The 22,155-nt window shown below is 38.9% G+C and overlaps 1 protein-coding gene across 1 annotated transcript in view; it reads right to left on the bottom strand.

Annotated features, from left to right (window-relative positions):
- The window catches only part of LOC109030132 (uncharacterized), a 135,432-nt gene that overhangs the window by 104,930 nt on the left and 8,347 nt on the right, over positions 1-22,155 (bottom strand). The window contains exons 3-4 of the mRNA XM_072303131.1: positions 8,010-8,240; positions 2,189-2,325 (exon numbers count right to left, since the gene is read on the bottom strand). Coding sequence (XP_072159232.1) covers positions 2,189-2,325; positions 8,010-8,240 — 368 coding nt within the window. The remainder of the gene's footprint in view (positions 1-2,188; positions 2,326-8,009; positions 8,241-22,155) is intronic.

Below are 22,155 nucleotides of genomic sequence, written 5' to 3'. Positions count from 1 at the left end.
TTCAATCTGCGGGCTGATTGTTGAAGTTGGTAGACAAAGAGAGAGACAAAGAAGACAACAGGAATATGGAGAGAGCCTATTCTGCGTGCAAAGGAAATACGCCCTATGAGCCTCAAGACGTTGCCAAATTTCCTTCGATAAAACCTGAATTCACTGGGAAAATTCTAAATATTTTCCCCAAAATTTTCAAACAATTTTGTATACAATTTAATTTAAAGTACCTAAAAACTTCATGGAAAAATATGCTTAAATTGCGTCAAAAATACACGTTTTATCAAGGGAAATTTGGCAGCTCTCGAATGCTTTTACGGCGTTCTTCCTTAGCACGGCAGTATTGGTGAAAGTGGGTGATCGCGATGGATAAAGGAGGTAGGCAATAGACTAACTAACGACAATCCACAGGACTCCCAATTGTTAGTGCATCATATTCTCCGTTAGTCTATAGTCCTTTTTTTTTTTTTTTGTTTGTTTGGTCCAACGGAAAAAAATATATGATTGAGATCTTTGGTAAAAATGGAGGAGCGTCAATTTTATAAGGGAAGATTCACTGAAACTCTCTTCACCTCTTTGGTGCAACAGGACGCAATTATCTTTGAGGAAAATCTAATCAAGTTATACCTGAACCGATTAAACCTTTCGATTTGCCTCAGCTAAGGGCTCTTAAATTTTTCCTGTGTACGATAACTTCGCGACGGCGCGGCGCCGCGCCGGTGTGCCGCGGCGGTTTGAGCGTCTATTTCGCCACGGAGGTGTTGTATAGTATCATAGGAAATTGAAGGCACCCCAACGTATCATGACGAAGTTCCCTCGCAAATGAAATTGAGTGACGATGGCAAAAAGAGAGCTGTAGTCGAAAAACTTACTTTACTTCCATAACGTTTAGCATGATTTTGGAATTTCATTAGAGGAAAAAATGTCTTGATTCAAGTAGAAATATGCTCAAATTTACCGCCAAGAAGATTTTCTTGTGAATCAAAAAAGAAAAAAATGCTTGTTCAAAGAAGAGATTATGCTTTTATAAAAAGAAAAGTCACTTACATCAAGCAGAAACCCGCTTTCATTGAGCTATTTTATTATTGATTCAAATTAAAATCTTCTTGACGGCATTATCAAGAATGATTCTGCCTAAATCGAGTTACTTTGTTATCTAATGAAATTCCAAAATTATGCTAAACGTTATTAAACAGGTACGGTCGCTAGGACTCAGTGAGTGTTTGGACTACCGCTCTCTTCTTGTGTCGTAGTATCTTAATTTAATTGCGAGGGGAGACCCGCATTCTCAAAGGATACCTACCTTCTTCAATATGTTGGAGCTCCTTCAATCTCGTATGATACTGTGCAACACCTCTGTCGTGAAATAGTTGCTTGATGCGCCGTGGCACGCTGCGGGGCCAGTCGGCTGAAGACGCGCATTGGCGCCTACAAACCTAACTGGGATACCTCACGCATTGCGCAATGCGTGAAGTATCCCTGTTAGGTTTGTAGGCGCTAGTGCGCGCTTATCGCTGGAAGCACCCTGCTCCGCTCTGTGTTAGGCTCTAATATTTAATCTCGAGGAGTCAGCGTTTTCCAACTCATGATTTTGAAATGTTTGGACACTCTGCATGGATTATTCTCATTTAAATTGAGGAGGAAAATGTGTGTTGAAGGAAAATCAAACGTGTGTTTTGTAAATATTAAGGTGGTTCCGTGTCAAATTTAATGATTTTTAAAGCACTTTAATTTTTTCATTTATATTTTGTGCTTTCAATGTGCTGTAGCGTGGTGTACGCACAACCAACTGCTCCAAATTGGACATATTTGTCTCTAAATAATCGATTCACAAATGGATTAAAACCAAAGATTGCTTGATTCTTGGTTTTTTCCCTATTTTATTCATTTTTTTATAGTTTCTTTCAACACCACTACGGCTCATTGATATTAATTTCGCTGCCATCTTTTGGAAGAGGTCTTGGAAAAAGTGACTTGATTCGAGCAAACATATGCTTCTTACCGCCGAGAAGATTTTCTTATGAATCAATAAAGAAAATAGTTAGTTTAGGTAGTTAGTTAGTTATTTTATTCAGAGACATTCAGCAACTTGAAAAGATGCGTATATTGGTAACAATTCATTTAAAAAATTAGTTACCATAACAGCACCTCGGTCTCTTTCAATTTTCTCATTTCAATATTGTCAAGACCCACGTACCTGTATCAAATTTCCATATGAGTTGCCGGCCGCTTTAAATGTTAGATAGCATAGGTAAGGTAACCGGTCTTCTTTTGGCCGGTGAAGTTCTAATTCATGGGTCCTTCCAACATCTCCGTAATAGGTTTTGTTGCAAGCTGCAACAACATACATAAATAATTAGTGCGATGCATGTATTGTGGAACGAAAAACTACATACTTTATTTGACATGCGGATAAAAAATTTGACGCCAGAATTCAAGGACATTATATTTAAGAGTAAGAGTGAAGATCTGACCCTTGGTCTTCAAATTTTTAGAGGTGATCGTGAACCTATGCAAAATTAGACGAGGGTCAGTTACCTAATATCCAGAAGCAAATTTTGATGAAAGAATCGTACAAATTAAGAGGAGATCCTGTCTAAAAACTAAGGGTCCGTTCAAGCATTACATAACACACTTTTACCGATTTTCAACCCCCCCCCCCCCCTTTGTAACGCCCTGTAACGCAGATTTACATCCCTCCTTTGAATTACGTAACGATAGCCCCTCCCCCGCCCCCATTTTATAGAAATCGAGAGAACGCTGAGAAGAAAGCTTGAAAAATATTCGATATTTTTTTGGCTGAAATACGAGGGCAAGAGATCTACGAAGGTGTGATCGGAAGGGCGGAATTTTCAATTTTTTTTCCGTTTTCAAGGCCGCTCTGGCTCAGATTTGTTACGTACAGCTGAGCTTCTCCCCTCCTCCCCCTTATAACGTGCCATAACTAGTTACGGGGTCCTTAATAATTAATATCTCAATTTTTCTCAAAAACTGCACTTCTGCCCCTCGTCCTCCTAGCCCCTCAATTATGTTACAGACTTGAAGTAGTCACAAAACTAAGCCACGGAGTAACTAATTAACTCTGCAGCAAAGATCCAAATAAAGCTTGCATTATAGTCGTTCTCACAATGTGATGAATAATCCAAAACAGTGCCGCAAAAACTTTGGAACAGTAGCTCAATTTTACGCCGAATTTAATTAGGTGGAAAGTTATTCACGCGAGAGATGAAATTGATCAACTTCTCTGCAATCTGGCAACAACAATCCGTCCGGCTCGTCAGCGAAAGCTCCCGCCATGCGCGGCAAGATTTCCTGTAAGTTTTTATCTCAAAGACTATAAATTCTCCGACTAATTCAATGGGCTCATTCACAATTTCGTCTCGCGTTCCACGCAACAGTTTCCTCGCGCCTCCCCGCCTCCCCGCCTCCTTCGAACTCGAGAATAGAATCGTTTATTTAAAGTCTCTAAATTAGGTGGAAGCTTGAACTTTGTATCTCGCAAAGGCGACTGAGTCACTGCTTTTGAACTGCACTAGGTGTGCTTTTAAACGGGCGTATTCCGCCGTGTTCAGGAAGAACGCCGTATGAACCTTCAGGGGTTGCCAAATTTCCTTTGATAAAACGCAAATTTCCTGGTAAACTTATGAATATTTTCCTTCCAATTTTTCAGATAATTTTGTTCGCAATTTCTCCTGAAGCTCCTGAAAATTGCAAAGAAAAATATTTATAACTTTCCTTAAAAATAAACATTTTATCGAAGGAAATGTGGCAACTCTCGAATGTTCATACGGCGTTCTTCCTTAGCACGGCAGTATTAGACTGGAATCAACTGCAAATGAGAGGAGAGCGCATTTAAGTGTTAAATTTCCTTTATGCTGAATGGAGATCAAACGATTCAACATCCCGTTAATACCTAGAAAGTGTCTCAAAAACTTTTAGGGAAATTGCAATAATAAAGGACCTTTCATTAGTTCAACTCTTTGGGCCATATGAAATTTAAAAATAATTTTTCATAGTCTCCGCCGATTTCGTTTTAAACTGATAATAATTGAGTTTTGAAATTCTGGTAAGAGAAGAATTCAAATATTACAAGATGCGTTCTTTCATGATAAGTTCACCCTAATACACATCGAGCATGGAAAGATCAAGTGGATAAAGATGTTAGATCAATAATGTTTATTAGAGCGGTTAAATAGTATTATTAAAAAAGTATACACTTATTTAAACTATTAAATTTAAGATTGTTTAATTATAGTGTGCTTAACTAAAGACGAAAATAATTTAGCTAGAAATAAATACATATAATATTACTGTCACTAGTTTTTCCTCTATTTCAAGTTTCGAAAGGAAGTAATTGGATCTCAATAGCAAAGTAATTGGATCTCAATAGCAAGAATTGGATTATGTTCTACAAATATTTTGTCACACAAAATCTCATAAAAATGTCACACCACTCCGAACCTAAGGCAGTAACATGTGTAAAACATTTTGTATCGGAAAAAGGCATTTAAAATTCTAATGTACCATCCTCACCCTTTAAGGTAAAAAATTTTCGGATTATGATAAGAATTGTAATCCGTTTTTAGCATAAACATTAAATAAACTTCATTATAAGGACACTAGAGAGAGTTTTCTTTCAAAATAAGAAATAAACCGAGTTTTGGACCCAGCTCAACAAAAGTCGCACCGCTAAAAATATTGCCTTCTTGGACAAGTCTCCCTATTATGATTACAAATAGAGAATCTGAGACTCAGAAATTCGAGTAGAACTATCAGAATATTCGACAAGAATATCACTGTTTTTTGGCAATTCAACTGCCGATTCAAAGCTTCGGAACAAAGCAAATCGAGGGATACAACTATTTGAACTTCGCGGTAATGTGGTATGGTATCATCTCTATTTGAAGGCGTTTTAATTTTGTAGAAGTTTCACTCGCTACTTGCCAAGTCTTGCGTGATTGTAAGTTTCCTCACAAAGGTCGAGCCTCTGAAGCCGAGTCCTACGCTACTTAAATATGTGGGAATCATTACCACACAATGATAGGCTTTCTTATTTTTCGTGAACAAGAGAATAGAGTGCGACGCAAAGAGAGCAATATGTTTTGATGAGCCTCAGGCAGGTTTGTAATGTCCTCAACTTTTAAGGAAATCGCACTAATGAGCTCATATTCCACACTTGCAAGTAAGAAGAAACTGGCACAACAATCCAAAAAACAAGCGGGAAAGTTCTAATACTGTCGTATTAGAAAAGCGCTCAGGTGTCAGTAAATGTATTTAGTGAAGAAAGGACGTATAAACTCCGTCGACTTGGCTGGGAAATGGAAATAAAACATCAGCTGATAGCAAACGAAGGTTACAAAGGAAACCGTAAACGCGTATTTTTGTTTCCCGAAAATGAGCTCACCGTTGAGCTCATCAGGCGCGTTTTTTTTTTAGGCTTCATTTGAGTTCAACGATCAATTTCGATAAGAATTACTCTACCGCTAAGAAATTTTCTTATAGACAAACGATCGAAACTACCTGCGCATTACGTTAAAAGCATAAAATACAGTTTTCACAGCTTTATTTATTTTAACAATGGACCCCTCCAAAAAGCCTACACGTCGATGAGCTGGTGTGCCATTTAAACGCATTAGCACTAGTATACTAGTACTCAGAGGCAAGTCGAAATCAAAAAGCGCTGCCTATCGGCTGAGCGCTTGAAAGTCCCTATCGATAATCCCAGCTTGACGGGCGAGGAGTATGGAAAATTGGTGTCACTATTCATTAGACAATTTTTTTTCTTCGAATTTAAAATTTCAACCGAGAATAATGTGGAGGCGTCTTTAATAAAGACTCTTCATGTTTTAGGAATTCTTTTTTACTCGCGCGAGCAGAACGCAAGTTCATTAAAGCGATCGCCGCAGGAGTTGCACAAATTACAACCCTGACTGACACTTACCAAAACATATTACTATCAACATTGTGTCGCACTCTATTCTCATGTTCACAAAAAATAAGAAAGCCTATCATAGTGTGGTAATGATTTCCAAATTTTAAAGTAGCGTAATACTCAGCCTCAAATACTCGAATATAATATATATATATACACTATACTCGATATATAATACTACTGTGAGGAAACTTACAATCACGCAAGAGTTAGCAAGTAGCGAGTGAAACTTCTAAAAAATTAAAACGCCTTCAAATAGAGATGATACCATACCACATTACCACGAAGTTCAAATAGTTGTATCCCTTAGGTTTGTTCCATTCCGAAGCTTTGAATCGGGAATTGCATTGACAAAAAAAAACCCAATTGTGAAAGTTGTAGCTAGTGTTAGCGCTACTCAAAGGCGTACATGTTTATTCTGATCCGGCAATTTTGTGACTCGGCACACGGTAGATAAGAATTTCAAGTAGCTTTTTCTCGAGACCAATTTTTTAACACCAGATAGAGATTTCCTCCGTCGGGAACGGTCACATTTGTCTCATATTTTGTTGTACCGTAGAAATAAAATCTTGATGAATATACCTGGATCAACTTTGTAATTCATGAGCAGAAGAAGCAGTAGGTTGATTTCCCAAATGGTATTCGAGAAGTATAGAATTTGCCCCAAAACAATGTACTGCTTCATTTGAGTGCATAGTGAGTTGGATTCGCAAAAGTTTTCAAAAAAAAAAAAAAAAAATTCTAAATTGAGAAATTGTGGAAAAATGGCTTTGAAAGGTGAGAAAATATGCCGCTTTGTGACGTCATCATTTCCCATTTAACCACATGTATTCTAGCAAATTAGGTTATTTTGTCACACTTTCTTCAAGAATTGTTCGATTTAGAAACCAAGGGTATCCTCGTGCTCAGTTCTATCCGTAATTTCTATATGAAATTTACAAAATTTCAGACAGCTGAATTTATTCCATTGTTGATGGCCGAGGCCAAATAAGTTGTGACACAAAATAATATCAGTGCCCGAGAGCCAAAAGGAACCCGACTCCATTTCAGTCATTTCGAGATATCAGGGGAAAACAGCGCGTCGCGTCGGCCCCATTACTTCTTATGTAAATCACAACTTTTGAAACATCGTAACTCATAACCGGCCAAAGATAAGGGTACCAAATTTTCAACACAGACGGTACCGCTAATGGAGTTTTTGAAAATGCCTCTGACTCGATTTTTCCAAAAATGTGAGTTAAGTACCTTTTGGCTCGCTGGGGCACTCGTATGTAAATAACACGCTCTCTCCTCGTTCCTTCCTTTTTACATGCCTTTGGTACATTTAAATTTTAAAATTTTAAAAATTTTATGCTTTATGACGTGCTGAAAATTTTATGAGAAATATGCATTCAGGATCTTAAAATCGTTTAAAATACTATTGTATGCTGCATATTTTTTCGGAGAATTCTTTCTGAAAGGGGCAACTAATTATTTTGTCTAAAGTTAGGGTAAAAAATCAAAATATCAATCTAAGTAACGGTATTTGACTATTTGCTAGGCATTTGACATAATGGTTGATTTGACTATTTGCCTTCTACAGAGATTCCCCAGAGCAAGGAAATCAGTGGTGTGCCGTGCTATGCGTTATCGTCACCTCCCAGGCAAAGTATCACAAGCGCCATGCGACGTTTAAAAATTTCCGCCGCCATTTTATTTCTTTACTGAGAAATTTTTGGTTGAATCTGTTTGGAAATTTCACTGAATTTTATCGGCAGCACAAAGAAAATTCAGTGAAATTTTCGGACAGCTTCGTTGAACAATTTCTCTGTAAAAAAATAAAATGGCGGCGGAAATTTTTAAACGTCGCATGGCGCTTGTGATACTTTGCCTGGAAGGTGACGATATATAGATTGATTTGCCATTGGCACGTATGGAAAAGGATCGATAAACATGGCGTTCGCAGCGAACACCTTAATAATCGATTTTTTAACATAGCTTCATATGGGATAATATCGATAATAATCGACGACTCATGCCTCGCCATTGAAGGAAATTAAGCAACTGCTTCCTCTGATCTGAAAAAATACCATTTTTTGTCACTCACGTGTGCAGTATTTGAGTTCGTCGGAGCCATCCCCACATTCATTGAGATGATTGCAGACCTGGCTGAGAGGGATGCACTTGCCATTCTGACAGCGGAACTCGCTGAGACGACACGTCGCGTTCCCCGCCGAGTATGTGGCGTTGAGCGAGGCGGATTCGGGGTGAGTCGTGTGCTGTGACGTCATCGGGGAGCTCATCAGAACGCCAACCAGAGCCAGGCGCAGCAGGGCATCTGAAAACACAGCACAGCCTCAATTAACAGGGTCCTGACATCGCCGCCGCCGCCGCGAGTCGTTCGGAATTTAAAGTCCGCAACGACCCGTTGCCAATCATGACCTAGTTATAAGAAATAGAGTTAATACCATGTAGTCCTCTATTCTTTCAATAAAGAAAAAAAAAAAAAAAAATCATGACGCTTCGGGCCATCAAAGACTAACAAAAAATCGAGACCCAGCCTGCCGTGCTAAGGAAGAACGCCGTATGAGCATTCAAGAGTGGCCAAATTTCTCTAGATAAAACCTGAATTTTTGAGAAAAGTTATGCTTATTTTTCCTTGAAATTTCAGATATTTTAGATTGAATTGCGAACGAAATGGTCTGTAATATTTGACGAAAAATATTAACAATTTTTGCAGTAAGTTTGTTTTTTAAGGAAATATGGCAACGTCTAAAGGCTCATACGGCGTTGTTCCTTATCACGGCAGCAGAGGCAATGCTGCTTCGTGGTCGGTTAGAGATTTGGCGGAAAAAATTCCCTAGCATCTGGTGTCCAACGGCAAGTCTCGTAATCAACTCCAAAACAAGATTAAGGTGTTAAAAATAATTAACATTGGTTAGGAGCAAAAATACAAATGACGTCATTTGTATGATGTAACTTCCATCTGATTTGTGTAAAATTTCTTGTTAATATCATGTTCAGGAGACGGTTTCCAAACTTCCCGCGGAGTGAGTCGTTATCTAAATGTGATTTTGAAAAGAAAACATGTGACGTTTTCTTCTAGTTCTGCGGGCTGATGTTGAAATTGATAGACAAATCGATAGACAAATAAGGCATTGGGAGTATGGATCGATCCTATTGGTTGAAATGTGTGGCGCCAATAGACTAAGGAAGAAAAGTATAGACTAACTATAAGGTCTCTCGTGGGTTGCCGTTAGTCAGTCTATTACCTGACTCCTTTGTCCATTGCAAACACCCGCTTCCACCAATAACAACCCTCCATACCCATTTTGTCTTCTTTGTCTATAGCTTTGTCCATCAATTTCAATAATCGGCCCAGTGACTTTTAAAAAATTTGCAGAGGAAAAATAATATGGATGCAATCGGATTTTTGTTTGAATCAAAAGGAAATTCACTTAGATCAAGAGGCTTGGCTCTCAATTCAAGAAAAAAATTCGATTGAATCAAGAATATTTTTTCTCGTCAAATTTTTAAAAAGTCTGGACTCTGGATCCAAAAGACTTTTGTTCCAAAGCTATGGTTCGCCTACATCACCGACATCGACAAGTAAACAAAACCAGAAACTACGAAGAGAGGATATCGATTGTCAAAGGTAGACCGTGTGACGTAGGACTGAAAAGTCATTTTTCCACGAAGACATCAGAGATAGAGCAGAGCTTTGAATCGTTTCAGCTTCATATTACGCTCTTTACAGTTACGTACTTAAAATGTGAATTTGACACATAACCGGCCGCAAAGATTTTCATGAAGTTTTAAAAAGGCATTAAAATAAATTAAGACCATGAAACAAATGTTGATAATGTTGGGAAAGATTTTTAATAAGTTTTGTTGGAATGCTGGACTTTGATAAAAAAAAGAAAAAAAAAGAAAAAAAAAACTCGGCACACGGAAGAATTTAATTATCTGAATAGACAACCAACATTAGACGCGTCCAATATGACGGTGTTATGCCAGGCAAAAAGGCGAGAATACGTAATTTAAAATAAAAAACGACAAATTATACTTTAATAACCTTACTGCATTATTGAAATACTGCAGTTAATGTAGGACTTATTTCCTGTCAAAAATAATGAGAGTGAACAGTGTCTCGGCGTTCAAGTGGGCAACCCAGCTCTGGCTTCATAGACCGGCATTCCATTATTCTTTAAGATGCTTGAAGCGTGCACCAGCTCTTTATTCAGCTGACTTTAATTTTGCCTTTAAAAAGATTCCTGACACTTTCTGAATACTTGATGTTCTGCAGTTAAAAGAAAAGCGAGGGCTGTTAATGATTTGAATGCATCTCGAGCCTCAATAAGCAAAATGTGTCGGTATGTGTCAATTGAAATAGCTATGAATATTCGATATTTTTTTTCTTTAGAATTTGCTTTTCTGTATGCATATTTTAGAAATTATTTAATAGATCATTCCAATTTGAACCTGCTCAATTTGAGGCAAAAACCAATCCCCTCAAATTCTATTTACTTTGAAGAAAATCGATTGTTCTTGGCTCCTTCCGATGTAGCGGGATTTTAGAGATGGTCTGGATATAAGCACCTGTACACTTTAAAGTTTTAGGGGGGTTCTAAGTTCCTCTGTGCCTAATTCTCCACATCAGATAATTTGTTAAAACCTGAGATAATCGTTTATACCTAAGATAATTTGATAAAACTTAAGAGAATTTGTGATAACCTAACTAGTCTGTGAACAAACTGATCTGTTAATCTTCGTTGTACCCATTGTGACCTGTACCCAGCGTAACTTACCATGGCTAATGTATAGCAATAAACTGAATTTGAAATTAAAAATTTGAAATCAGCTATTAGCCCTAGCAACATCGACTATTGCCGAAAACTGAGCCATTTAACTTTTTACATGAAAACGGTTTTGCGGATTTTTAGGCAAATGTCCGTGAATTTTCTGCATACTACGAAGCAAATTCCTTAAAATTTTCAAAGGAATCCCCCCAAACGTCCTCTTGTAAAAAATTAAATTGCCGAGTTAAAATTGGCAATAGCTGGAGTGGCTTGGTTCCTTTCTGCTCAAAGCGGACAAAATGCACCACACTCGAGGGAACTACGAGCGAATAAAGAAAGTGTATCGATAGAGGGGAGGAGACCGGGGGAGGGGATCTCTGGATCACGAGGAGTGAATCCACCACGAGTTCATTTAACACCAAATTATTATAACTACACGTTATTTTAACTCGCACTAATTGGGACTCATACGACCTAGGAATAGTGGTGGATTTTTTTTTTTTTTTTTTTTGTAGTTCTTCCGGGAGAAAAAGTGGCGAATCTTATCGAAGATATAATCTTATCGACGATTTAAGCGTCTTGTTCCACCAGCTGTGGTAAAGCAAAGTCGGGGGTTTCGATTTCCATCCGTTTCGCGCTAGCACCCCAGACATGGGGTGGGTTTCGGCCAGATGGTCATCTAGGCTGTTAAACTATCATACGTTGGTTTTGGCTCTAATTTTGAAAAAAGCTGTGGAAATGAACTCCCAGGTTTTTAACAGTGTAATTTGGCGCAATATTATAACATTTGATGATTGGATTTTTCTACCATGAATCTAAATAAAAACCCAATTTTCTGTTCGAGCCACCCGGGGAAGATATTTAAATCGAAAATCTGCACCGAAGTCTACTTCATCGAATTACGCTCCACCCGAGCGTGGCGTAATCGAAACGCAGGCATTACTGCCGAGCTAAGGAAGAACGCCGTATGAACTTTCAGGCGTTGCCAAATTTTTTTTGATAAAACGGAAAATTCCCGGTAAATTTTTGAATATCTTCCTTCCAATTTTTCAGATAATTTAGTTCACAATTTAACCTAAAGATTCTGAAAATTTAAAGAAAAATATTCATAACATTCCTAAAAAATAAAGATTTTATCTAAGGAAATTTGGCAACTCTCGAATGTTCATACGGCGTTCTTCCTTAGCGCGGCAGCATTATGAGTACATTTAGAGGTGTCGGTGGGAGGAAGCTAATGCCCTTACCCACCCTTAATGCTCTCTTTGTCAGGATCCAGCTTTTCCCGGACAAATTGAACGGTAGCTATGGATTATACCTCGAGCATCGCAAACTCATGAGCCCTGGCTCTCACCCGGCTTGCGAGCGCCGGGGCTCACGAGTTTTCCGTGCTCGGACTGTTACTCATTTCCACCCTTCAATTGGGTTTCGCGCTCGAGTTGACCGCTTAATACCTAAAATGGCGCCGCGATGAACACGTCGGAAAAATGCACCTGAATTTCGAAGTTGAGCCCTAGAGTTAATTTAGTTCTACACGTTCCGGGGTTCGTTCGAAGATTGGTTTGCGTTTCTTTGTGGGCAGGGCGAGGGATCATCCTTTGATTGCATCACAGGCGCAATAATTTGCAAAGTATGCGCTGTAAAAAAGCTCCGACTCAACTTCAATGTTCGCTCAGCTGTTCTGCCAGGCTGAGGAAAAACTTCGTATGAACCTTCAGGCGTTGTCAAATATCCTTTGATAAAACACGAATTCCCTGGTAAACTTATGAATATTTTCCTTTCAATTTTTCAGATAATTTTGTTCGCAATTTCAACTAAAATTCCTGAAAATTCCAAGGAAACATATTCACACCTTTCCTTAAAAATGAACATTTTATCGAAGGAAATTTGGCAACTCTTGAATGTTCATACGGCGTTTTTCCTCAGCACGGCAGTGTTCTGAGACCGGGCAACCCCCTCCGCCCGGTTTTGGCAGAGCGCCACGCCGCCCGGCGCCGCACAGTAGATCGAGTCAATAGGATAGCTCGGACAAAATTTAGAAACTTTAAACGCTTAAAACCCCGTTTATACGAAACTTTGAGGTTCTAAAAGTGGCGCCATCGGTTTTCTCGTGAAATTTGCTACTTGAGGCACTCCTTAAAATTTCAAATGTGACGAAATAAACATCAAAATTTGCAATTTTGGTCAGAAATTTCCTGTCCGATCTCACTAATTGACTCGATCCATTGTGCGCCGGCCGGGGCAATGGTCAATAACTGTGTTTTCGGAGCGTCAGACTAAGTGGACGTCTCTCTGAGGATCCGACGAGTCTGAGCTATGCACCAACACCTTTGCAGTGCGGCCAGGTTGGGCGCAGTTTCGGATATTAAGGTGATTCGATGGACGCAATATTATATGTCGGATCGACATGCGATATATTGCATCGATTGGTTCCATTTTTTCAGCTACTCGTGATTTTCCTCGAATTTTGAGACCTCGAATGCGATATTTTTCCTCTAAAAAAACCACGCCTTTATTACGTTGAATTTGTTTGTCCAAATTGGTAGGTGAATTCTTTAGTCTCCTGGCGATAGAACTGCGATCTCGAAATTCGAGAAAAATGACGAGTAGCTGAAAAAATGGAACCAATCGATGCGATATGTCGCATGTCGTTCTGACACAAAATATAGCGTCCATTAATTGAATCACCATAAAAGCCTTGTCCAAAGTCGTTACGAGGGATGGAATATTTCATGAAAATTCGCGTGGAATTTCATGAACTTTTCTGATAATTTTGGGGATGCATTCAGGATGTCAAGAAACGCTTGGAAACGGTGATTCTCGATTTTGACATTTTTCACCCCAAACCATAGGCGTTGTAAATGGTTTCGTTTGGTTTGGAGGTTAGGATGGAGCTAAATCACTCTCTAAAATCTCCTTTGCGCTCCCTTTCGTGTATAGCACCTCATTAGGCACAGTGGTCTCGTGGTCTCGAAGCAAAAAAAAAAAAAAAAAAAAAAAAAAAAAATGCGACAAAAATGTTCCCAAAAACGGTTTGCAGAGGGTAAGTCTATAGTACGTGTGGACTTAAAATCGCGCAAAATCAAAATTTCGAGATACCGCAATTTGAAATTTTCATGGTGAATGCAAGTTTTCTATTGATTTTGATCAGCTTTTTTATTTGTTTGTTATTGCTCGGTTCATATTTGGACGTATTTCTATCAAACGGAACTATGTGCATTAAGACATGAGCCCTGAGACCCATAGGAATATGTGCATAGCAGGGCTCACGTCATAATGCCCATAGTTCCGTTTGATAGAAATACGTCCATTTGTACTCTCCGTTCGATTCATCTTGAACGAATACATACCATTTCGTTATATGCAGTCTCCCTATCATACTCTTTTTTTAAATGAACAATTCGCCTTCTGCTGGGTCTGTAGCAATTGTTGTTACGAATATGTTGTGCGTGCTGATTAAACCTCATTACATACTCGACTCTCTGAAGGCGTTTTTTTGTGCACAAGTGGAGCAATCTGTCGAAGAACGAACGAAGTAGGGATTAATCGATTTGTTCAATCTCACTTCTTTTGTTCTCCAACAGAGTGCTCTACTTTCGCACATTTAACGCCTTCAAAGAGTCAAGTATGTATTGAGCTGAGATCAGCACGCACAACATATTCGTAACAACAATTGCCGCGGATGCAGCTGAAGGCGAATTGAAAACAACCGTACACAACATGTTGAAAACCATGATCCCACGTTGATCTCTTTAATGGTTAATATTGTTACTAATAAAGAGTTGTATTTTATGGTTATTTTATGGGGGACTCTGGAAAAAAATGTCAACATAAACTAAAACCTAAGTAATGATTGAAACTCCGCAGCCCTTGAGAATTTATACAATAATAAATCAAATTACACAGCGGGTAATAAGGCTAATTTTCACGCAAATATCACCAAAACGTTTCGGCTGAAAAGTCAGCCTTCCTCAGTTGGATAAACAATTAAAAATTGTAAAAATATAAAAAAGTAGTACTTGGCTGTACCTTTCAAAGCGAGAACAATACTGTTATGCGATTTTCTCTCGGGAGAGAAAAGATTCCTCGCAGGAGAGAAAACTATTCCCTGGGGAGAGAAAGATATTTTCTCGGGAAAGAAAACTAATTTCGAACTAATAACGAATTTTCCGGAGAGAATAGTTATCACTCCGGAGGGAATAGTTGTCCCTCCCGAGAGAATATTATCTCTGGAGAAAATACTTGTCACTTCGGAGAGAATAGTTTTCTCTCCCGATAGAATAGTTTTCTAGTTTCCCCGGAGAAAATGATTGTGCCTCCGTTAAAATATTCTCTCTGGATAAAATACTTGTCACTCCGGAGAGAATAGTTTTCCCTTCCACTGGAGCTTAGAACCCGGGCCCATGCAGTGTGAGAAAACTTTCAAAATCATGATTTAAAAGGCAACACCGTTCTAACCTGCATGTAGACTGCTCAAGGTATCCCTGGAACAGATGTCTCATTACCGTCATTAACTTAGCTGGTGTTGAAACGGTTCCGAAATTTCACCATCAATCCGTAACTTTACGCCTACCGCATCGGCACCGATCATCGCCGATTAGTCAAACACAGTCCTCCGTCAATTATTCAATCAAGCACAACAAGGTCAGTTCCCGCAGCGCAGCGGGGCCTGGAATTAGGTCCGTAAATATTTAACCAGGGCAGTTTAGATTATGGGCTCCTTGTGAAACTCCCACGCTTCAACGGATAATATCGTCTTGGGCTCAGCGAGATGGCGTCATTGATTTCTCATCAGGAGCCCGGGTTACCAAATCTCAGGGAAATTCTCTGGGGGTTTAGCGATCTAAGATCCAAATCTTGAGGTTAATTTTTACCGAAAGTGAACAAACCTTGATATGAGCAGCTTGAAGGATAAGGTGCATAAGTGCAGTTTTTTTTTAAGAAATTGAGATATGAACGATTTCGAGTAAAATTAATATTCTGTAGATACATTAATGATATACGTATTCTGTAAAAAAAAAAAAATCGCTCCCGAAGTCCAATTTTTAAGCATCAAAAAGTAAGTTTAATCTTTCTTCCCGCCATAAGGATCCGTGTAATTTCAATACTTCAAACACGAATTTCTCGAAATAGCAAAAACCTCACTTATGCACCTTGTCTCCAAAGCCCCGCACACATCTTCCTAAGTCCCCAGGGCAAGACGTCTTGCCAATTTTTTTAGTAGTGCTAGAGAACCAGTGGCAAATCGACTCTTCATTTCAAGTAAGTACTAATTTGTGTCGCTGGGGCGTTGCACTGACACCATTGAATAATTCATTGGCCAGCTCTAATGTTCTATTTCATGCTACAAAAAGGAGATTAATTTTCTGCCGATTTTTGACGGTGTGAAATAAAAATTCGAAAATTGAAAGTAGACTCAGGATTAGGGGACTGTACAAATGATGAAGCCTTCGGGTCTTAGGAGGATATGAGTTTTTTTTTTTTTTTTTTTTTTTTTTTTTTTTTTTTTCTTTTACCGAAAGTATGATTCACGTCATTATTTGCAACGAAAAAGAACCCGGAGCCATGACAATTAAAAATATATCTTGAATTAACTTGCCTCCTGATATCATTGACCTCTGAGACGAAAAAGCGAGAAAATAATTAGTTGAACATTGTGCAACCCTACGACGAACAAGCGGCATGTAAAATTTCGCCATTTCTATGCACTTAATTTTTCCCTGACATTTGGGTCATTTCCTCTTATTCCCCTACCTTATTCCGCTTTCCTCCGATACTCATGATGAAATATGAAACTCTCAACCTTTCGCAATTGCGATTTTTAAAAATATATACATTCACTTTCTATTTTGAAAGAAAACTCGATGACGTTCTTGGCGTGAATATCCTTGATAGGTGGAGCAAAATCTTCAGAAACTGCAGTGCATTGCACGAAGCAAGAAGGTTTGTTTTCAGCGCTGAAATAGAACGAGGCAAACTTTTTGCCGTGTCGCGACCGAGATACATGTTTTGCCAGTTTGACCTTTGATACAGAATGGCTTAGTGGATCCAATGCTCAGGAGAGCGCCGAGATTGGGTTAAATTGTAATACCACGAGGTACATTAGGTGCATGCATAATATATGGGCCAGTGCGCACCGCCGTTTGTGATGTCAACTTAGTTCGCCCATTAAACAGCACCAGATTGCATTCCGACCACCACGAGGGTTGACTTGTGTGACGCAAAACTAGTTCTCTCTAATGTTGCGCCAGTGGCCAGTCTTAATAGTCTTGCGTTACGCCGTACAACAATATCGCGCGTTATTTTTATGGAATAATTACAAACAAAAAAGCCACCTCATGGTGAGAAAAATGACTATCGGAATTCATAATTGCTTTCCCGACAACTAATCGGACGAATTTCTGCTGAACGGAACTATAGACGAGTGGGAAAGATGATGTGTGCCGTGCGGACTGATTATTGAAATTAATAGACAAAGCTATAGACAAAGAATACATGAGGAGTATGTAGCGATCCTATTGGTTGAGATGGGTGGTTCTTAACCACCCAACCCCCCTGGGGGGTGGGTCCTTAACTAAGGGAGAAAATGATAGACTAACGAAAGGGTCTCTCGCCGGTTGCCGTTCGTTAGTCTATTACCTACCTCCTTTGTCCATTGCAATCACCCGATTACACCAATAGGATCCTTCCATGCCCTTTTGTCTTCTTCGTCTATAGCTTTGTCTATCAATTCCAAAAATCGGCCCGCTGGAAAGATTGATATGGAACAATGCTAAAGTGGGCGTGATTCCCTTTGGTCAAATGGAAAAAGCGGGATTTTGCATTCTACCAAACGGAACTAAGTGCCAACTGAATACGGCACTCATGAGCCGTGGGCATGGCAAAAGAGCGTTGTGGACAGGGCTCATGAGCTGAATCGGAAGACGGGCGAACCGCGGCGGTGCCTTCGTCACCGCTGACGTCACTGGTGCTTTATAATTTCTATTCATTGTAACCGCTCGTGACTAACGAGCACACCCTTTTTTCCCACCTGTCTGTGGTTCTGTTTGACAGAAATGCGTCCAATCATTTATATTTATACAAGTATATTAACTACCCGAAAATATTCTCTATAGTAGATGATGAATAAATTGCACTGATAACAGAGTTGAATTTTGGGGGTAGAGTCTAGCAGTTCTGCATGAAGTTTGAAAATTTGTCCAAATGCTGAATTTCTACGACTAATATTGACGGATATATCACCCTTAGAAAACCACGTTGAAATGAAGTGATTCCTTCGATTGAGGCACTGGATGCGAAAAGGGCACTTTTCGATTGCGGTGTTTCAGAATCTCAGTTGCTAATTAATCATTTGGAGAAGAATTTGATGGGTAATTTTTCCAGCATTCTTTCCATAGGAAATTGTAGAATCGTGAGGAATATTCAGTAAGATTTTTAGTGAAATGGATGCATTCACTTTCCTCACAATGAATGAAATATTAGAGTAGACTCTGAAACACTGCAACCGAGAAGTGCCCTTTTCGCATCCGCCTCAATTAAAGCAGGATGCAACTGCGGTAAATGCACCGCGAAATACACCTAGTCAACGACTTTTCCTTATTTTAAGACACCCTAATGTATACTTTGAAAAATAGAATGAAATTGTGAATTAACCTCTGTACTAATTGCGAGGGGCGTTGGTTCATTTGAAAGGTGTTGTACTCAATGCTTCGGGAAAATTATAAATTATTTTCTGGGGCTTGTCCCCGATTTTTAAATCCCCGAAAACTAATAAATTGGATGAGGGGAAGTAGGGGTTTTTTCTTTTTGGTTTTTCGGAAAAGTTTTGTTGCTACGCATCTTATTTTACTATTTGCTAGTCAAACTAAAATGAACTATGCAAAAATCAATTAAAGCAAAAGGAGCTTATCGCGTAAGATTTTGATGCTTTAAAGTGTCTTTTGATTTAATTAATTCTCACATACCTCCTTTCAGCGTAAAAAAATACACGATTCAATTCACATAAGTTTGCGTAAAAAAATTGATTCCATCCCCATGTCGACAACCCTGGTCCAGTTGAAGTCGTATTGCACAAGGCCGGCGCGGTTCAACACTTGAATCTGATCGGAGCTTTTAGTGAGTATTTACGAGTAAAGTTACCTAATTACACGGGTTAACAACCCGACTCAGGTTTGAATCGACTTGAGCGCCGCATAAACTGATAGTTTTTTTCTATTTCTCGTTGACATGCTCGACGGTGCTGTATCGACGGCCGTCATGATAGTTTCCCGCTTTGGCACGATATCAATTACACCGCTCTGTTGCCGAATAGTCATGAAATGTGATTTCCCTACATTTGAATGGCTAACTGGATAACGTAAGGATTTCTCTCAAGCCCAAGTAGTAGACTGCCGCGCTAAGGAAGAACGCTGTAAGAACATTCGAGAGTTGCCACATTTCCTTCGATAAAATGTTTATTTTTTAGGAAAGTTATGAATATTTTCTCTTGAAATTTGCAGTATTTTTCGGTGGAATTGCGAGCAAAATGATCTGAAGAATTGGAGGAAAATGTTCTTAAGTTTACCGGAAAATTTGTGTTTTATGAAAGACAATTTGGCAACGCCTGAAGGCTCATATTGCGTTCTTCCTTAGCACGGCAGTAGTGACCGTGATAAGTTGCGATTTGATCGGAGAATGCATCACAATTTTATCGACGTTGATTTATTGCAATATTATAGGATCTATCCTATAAAATTGCAATTATTAAATTGCGATAAACTGCGATTTCATCACATAAATTTGCAGTAAAATCTCAATTTTATCGACGGTAATTTATCGCAATATTATCAAACTAAAAAAATGATAAATTGAGATAAAATTTAGATTTTATCTAACGCGATTATATATAGAGATAAAATTGGGACAAAATTGAGGATAATCGCCTAGATGTGAAGGATCCTAGCGCGTTTATCACCAACGGGTGATTCTTACAGACAAAAAGGGAAATGATGGAGTAACTTACGGGTCAGTTGTAGGTTGCCTTTAGTTAGTATATTACTTAGCTCCTTTGTCTAATGCAACCACCCGCTTTCACCTACAGGATAGCTCCATTTTCTCGCTGTACCTAATTTGCCTATCAGTTTTAATGGTAAATGGTTCAATCAGTCCACTGGTAGATATAGATTCATTTAAACTTTAGATTAGATAGTAGTGAAGTATCTGCCAACTGGATAGTACTCTACATAATCTGAAGGCCACATAGCAATTCTCTTGCTTGTCTCTTGCTACCATAGTCCACAAGACTTTATTTGACCTATGGGCTGATTATTGAAATTGATAGGCAAATCTATAGACAAATAAGGCATTGGGAGTATGGAGCGATCCTATTGGTTGAAATGTGTGGTGTCAATAGACTAAGGAAGCAAATTATGGACTAAGTATAGGGTCTCTGCTGCATTTCCGATAATTAGTCTATTACCTCCCTCTTTTGTTCATCGCAACCACCCGCTTCCACCAATAGGATCTCTCCATATTCCTCATGCCTTCTTTGTCAATAGCTTTGTCTATCAATTTCAATAATTGACCCTCAGGCCTGTATAACATCCTTTTTAACGAAAGTGCTCACAGCACTGTAGAAACTTAAGAGACAAAAAGGTTCATCCCACGTGTCAGGTGCATCACACGTAAAGTTTGAAGAGAAATTAGCTATGGAAACTATTCAAAAGGCTCATTATAAATACGACATGGCTCTTTTTAAAAGGCTCTGTTTATTTTTCCGAGCGTACGCGCCTCCTTTTCGTACTTAAAAGTTGAGAGAAATAAACGCATGAAAACATGGCCGCTTCAACAGATCAAAAGCTCTTTCAGCTTTCACTCCTCGTCTCCCGTTAAGTACCAGGCATGGGAGTCTCCAAGTTTATGAATACTCTGTCCTGCCGTGCATGGTCCGCTTAAGGGAGAGCTCGAAATTGCTGGTGTGACCCGTGCCTGACAGTGTTGACAAAGTGGGAAATGAATATCGACATTTACACGCTGCAATGTAGGATTCTGATTCTAACAACACTGCTGAAGATTTGGTCAAATCAATCATTATTCTCATAGTTCATCATTATAGTTCGAATAATCGCACCAAACACAGTGCGGCCGGCGTTAAACGTACATTAGCGCCTGTAAGACTTCAGGAATACTTCACGCATTGCTTCAAACGGTGCGGTCGGCGTAAAGCCCACAATAGCGCCTACAAGACTGCATGAATACTTCTCGCATTGCGCCAAACGCAGTATAGTCGGTCAGTTGGCGTGAACGCACATTACCGCCTACGAGAATGTAGGAATGCAGTAGGACTGCGTGTTATCATTCTTAACTTTCTGCTCCAGTGTTTACCATAATTACAGGGAAAATAAGTATCCTCATTGTAGCGACTCCAAAATGCGGATGATATTTAATTTTGTTTGTTCGTTACATTAAAATAAAATAGAATGAACGAAAATATCGCATTGGATTTTCCGATTATTTTATTATCATTATTATCATTTTATTATCATTTTAGATTATTATCATTTAGGTAAATAAGCGGAAATTTTGGAGAAAAACTATGTGTAGCTTTTTAAAAAAATTCATTGAAAAGAAAACATGAAAAAGGGTAACGTTGCAATCAGAGTTGTTCTACGATTTTTTACGTGTGTTTTTTCAGTCGTTGGCGGCCTCATGCCCCTAGCTCACTCTTTATATCTCTGTGAAAACTCTCTGGGCAATTCGTGCTTTGAGGGCTATCCATCGAAGAGAGACATGCCCGTAAAGGAGGGGGGGGGGGGGATAAACAGTTGTCTGCGATGTAGTTATCTATCACAAACTACCAAGGTTGTTGGATTAACGCTTCCTCGTTGAATATTGAATATTTGAGCAAACATGTGGGTTTTTAGCATCAGATACATTCGCGCAATCCTACGCAACTCCAAGAAGGTAAAAAAAGGAGCATTCGCGCAACCCTGCTAAAAATGGTGAGTACAAACTAGTAGAAAATCAAAGTCGTATGAATAGGATTTCAATTCATATGAATAGAATTTCAACTCATATGAATAGAATTTCAACTTTTATGAATAGAATTTAACTCATATGAGCAGAATGTCTCTATTCAGTTTTCGCCAACTCATATGACTAGAGATTCCAACTCATATGACCAGAGATTTCAACTCACATGAGTTCAGCGTTGAATCTACCCTGTCCGATATCTCAGAAACTAGTCACCGCATCAAAAAAATTTCAAGTACAAAATGTTTTTATTTTTCAAATTTACACATCATGTCGGTGTCTCCTTGTCAGAAACAGCACTTCTGAAAAATGAAAAAAATCGAATTTATGTGAGTTGAACTTTTCTACTCTTATGAGTAGAATATTCTAGTGATATGAGTAGGATTTCTACTCATACGAGCGAGAAGTTCTACTCATGTGAGTCGGCGAATTCTGAATAGCCTACTC

Source organism: Bemisia tabaci, chromosome 8 (genome assembly GCF_918797505.1).
Source record: "Bemisia tabaci chromosome 8, PGI_BMITA_v3".
NCBI classification, from domain to species: Eukaryota; Metazoa; Arthropoda; class Insecta; order Hemiptera; family Aleyrodidae; genus Bemisia; species Bemisia tabaci.
This window is presented reverse-complemented; position numbering and strand designations above follow the sequence as displayed.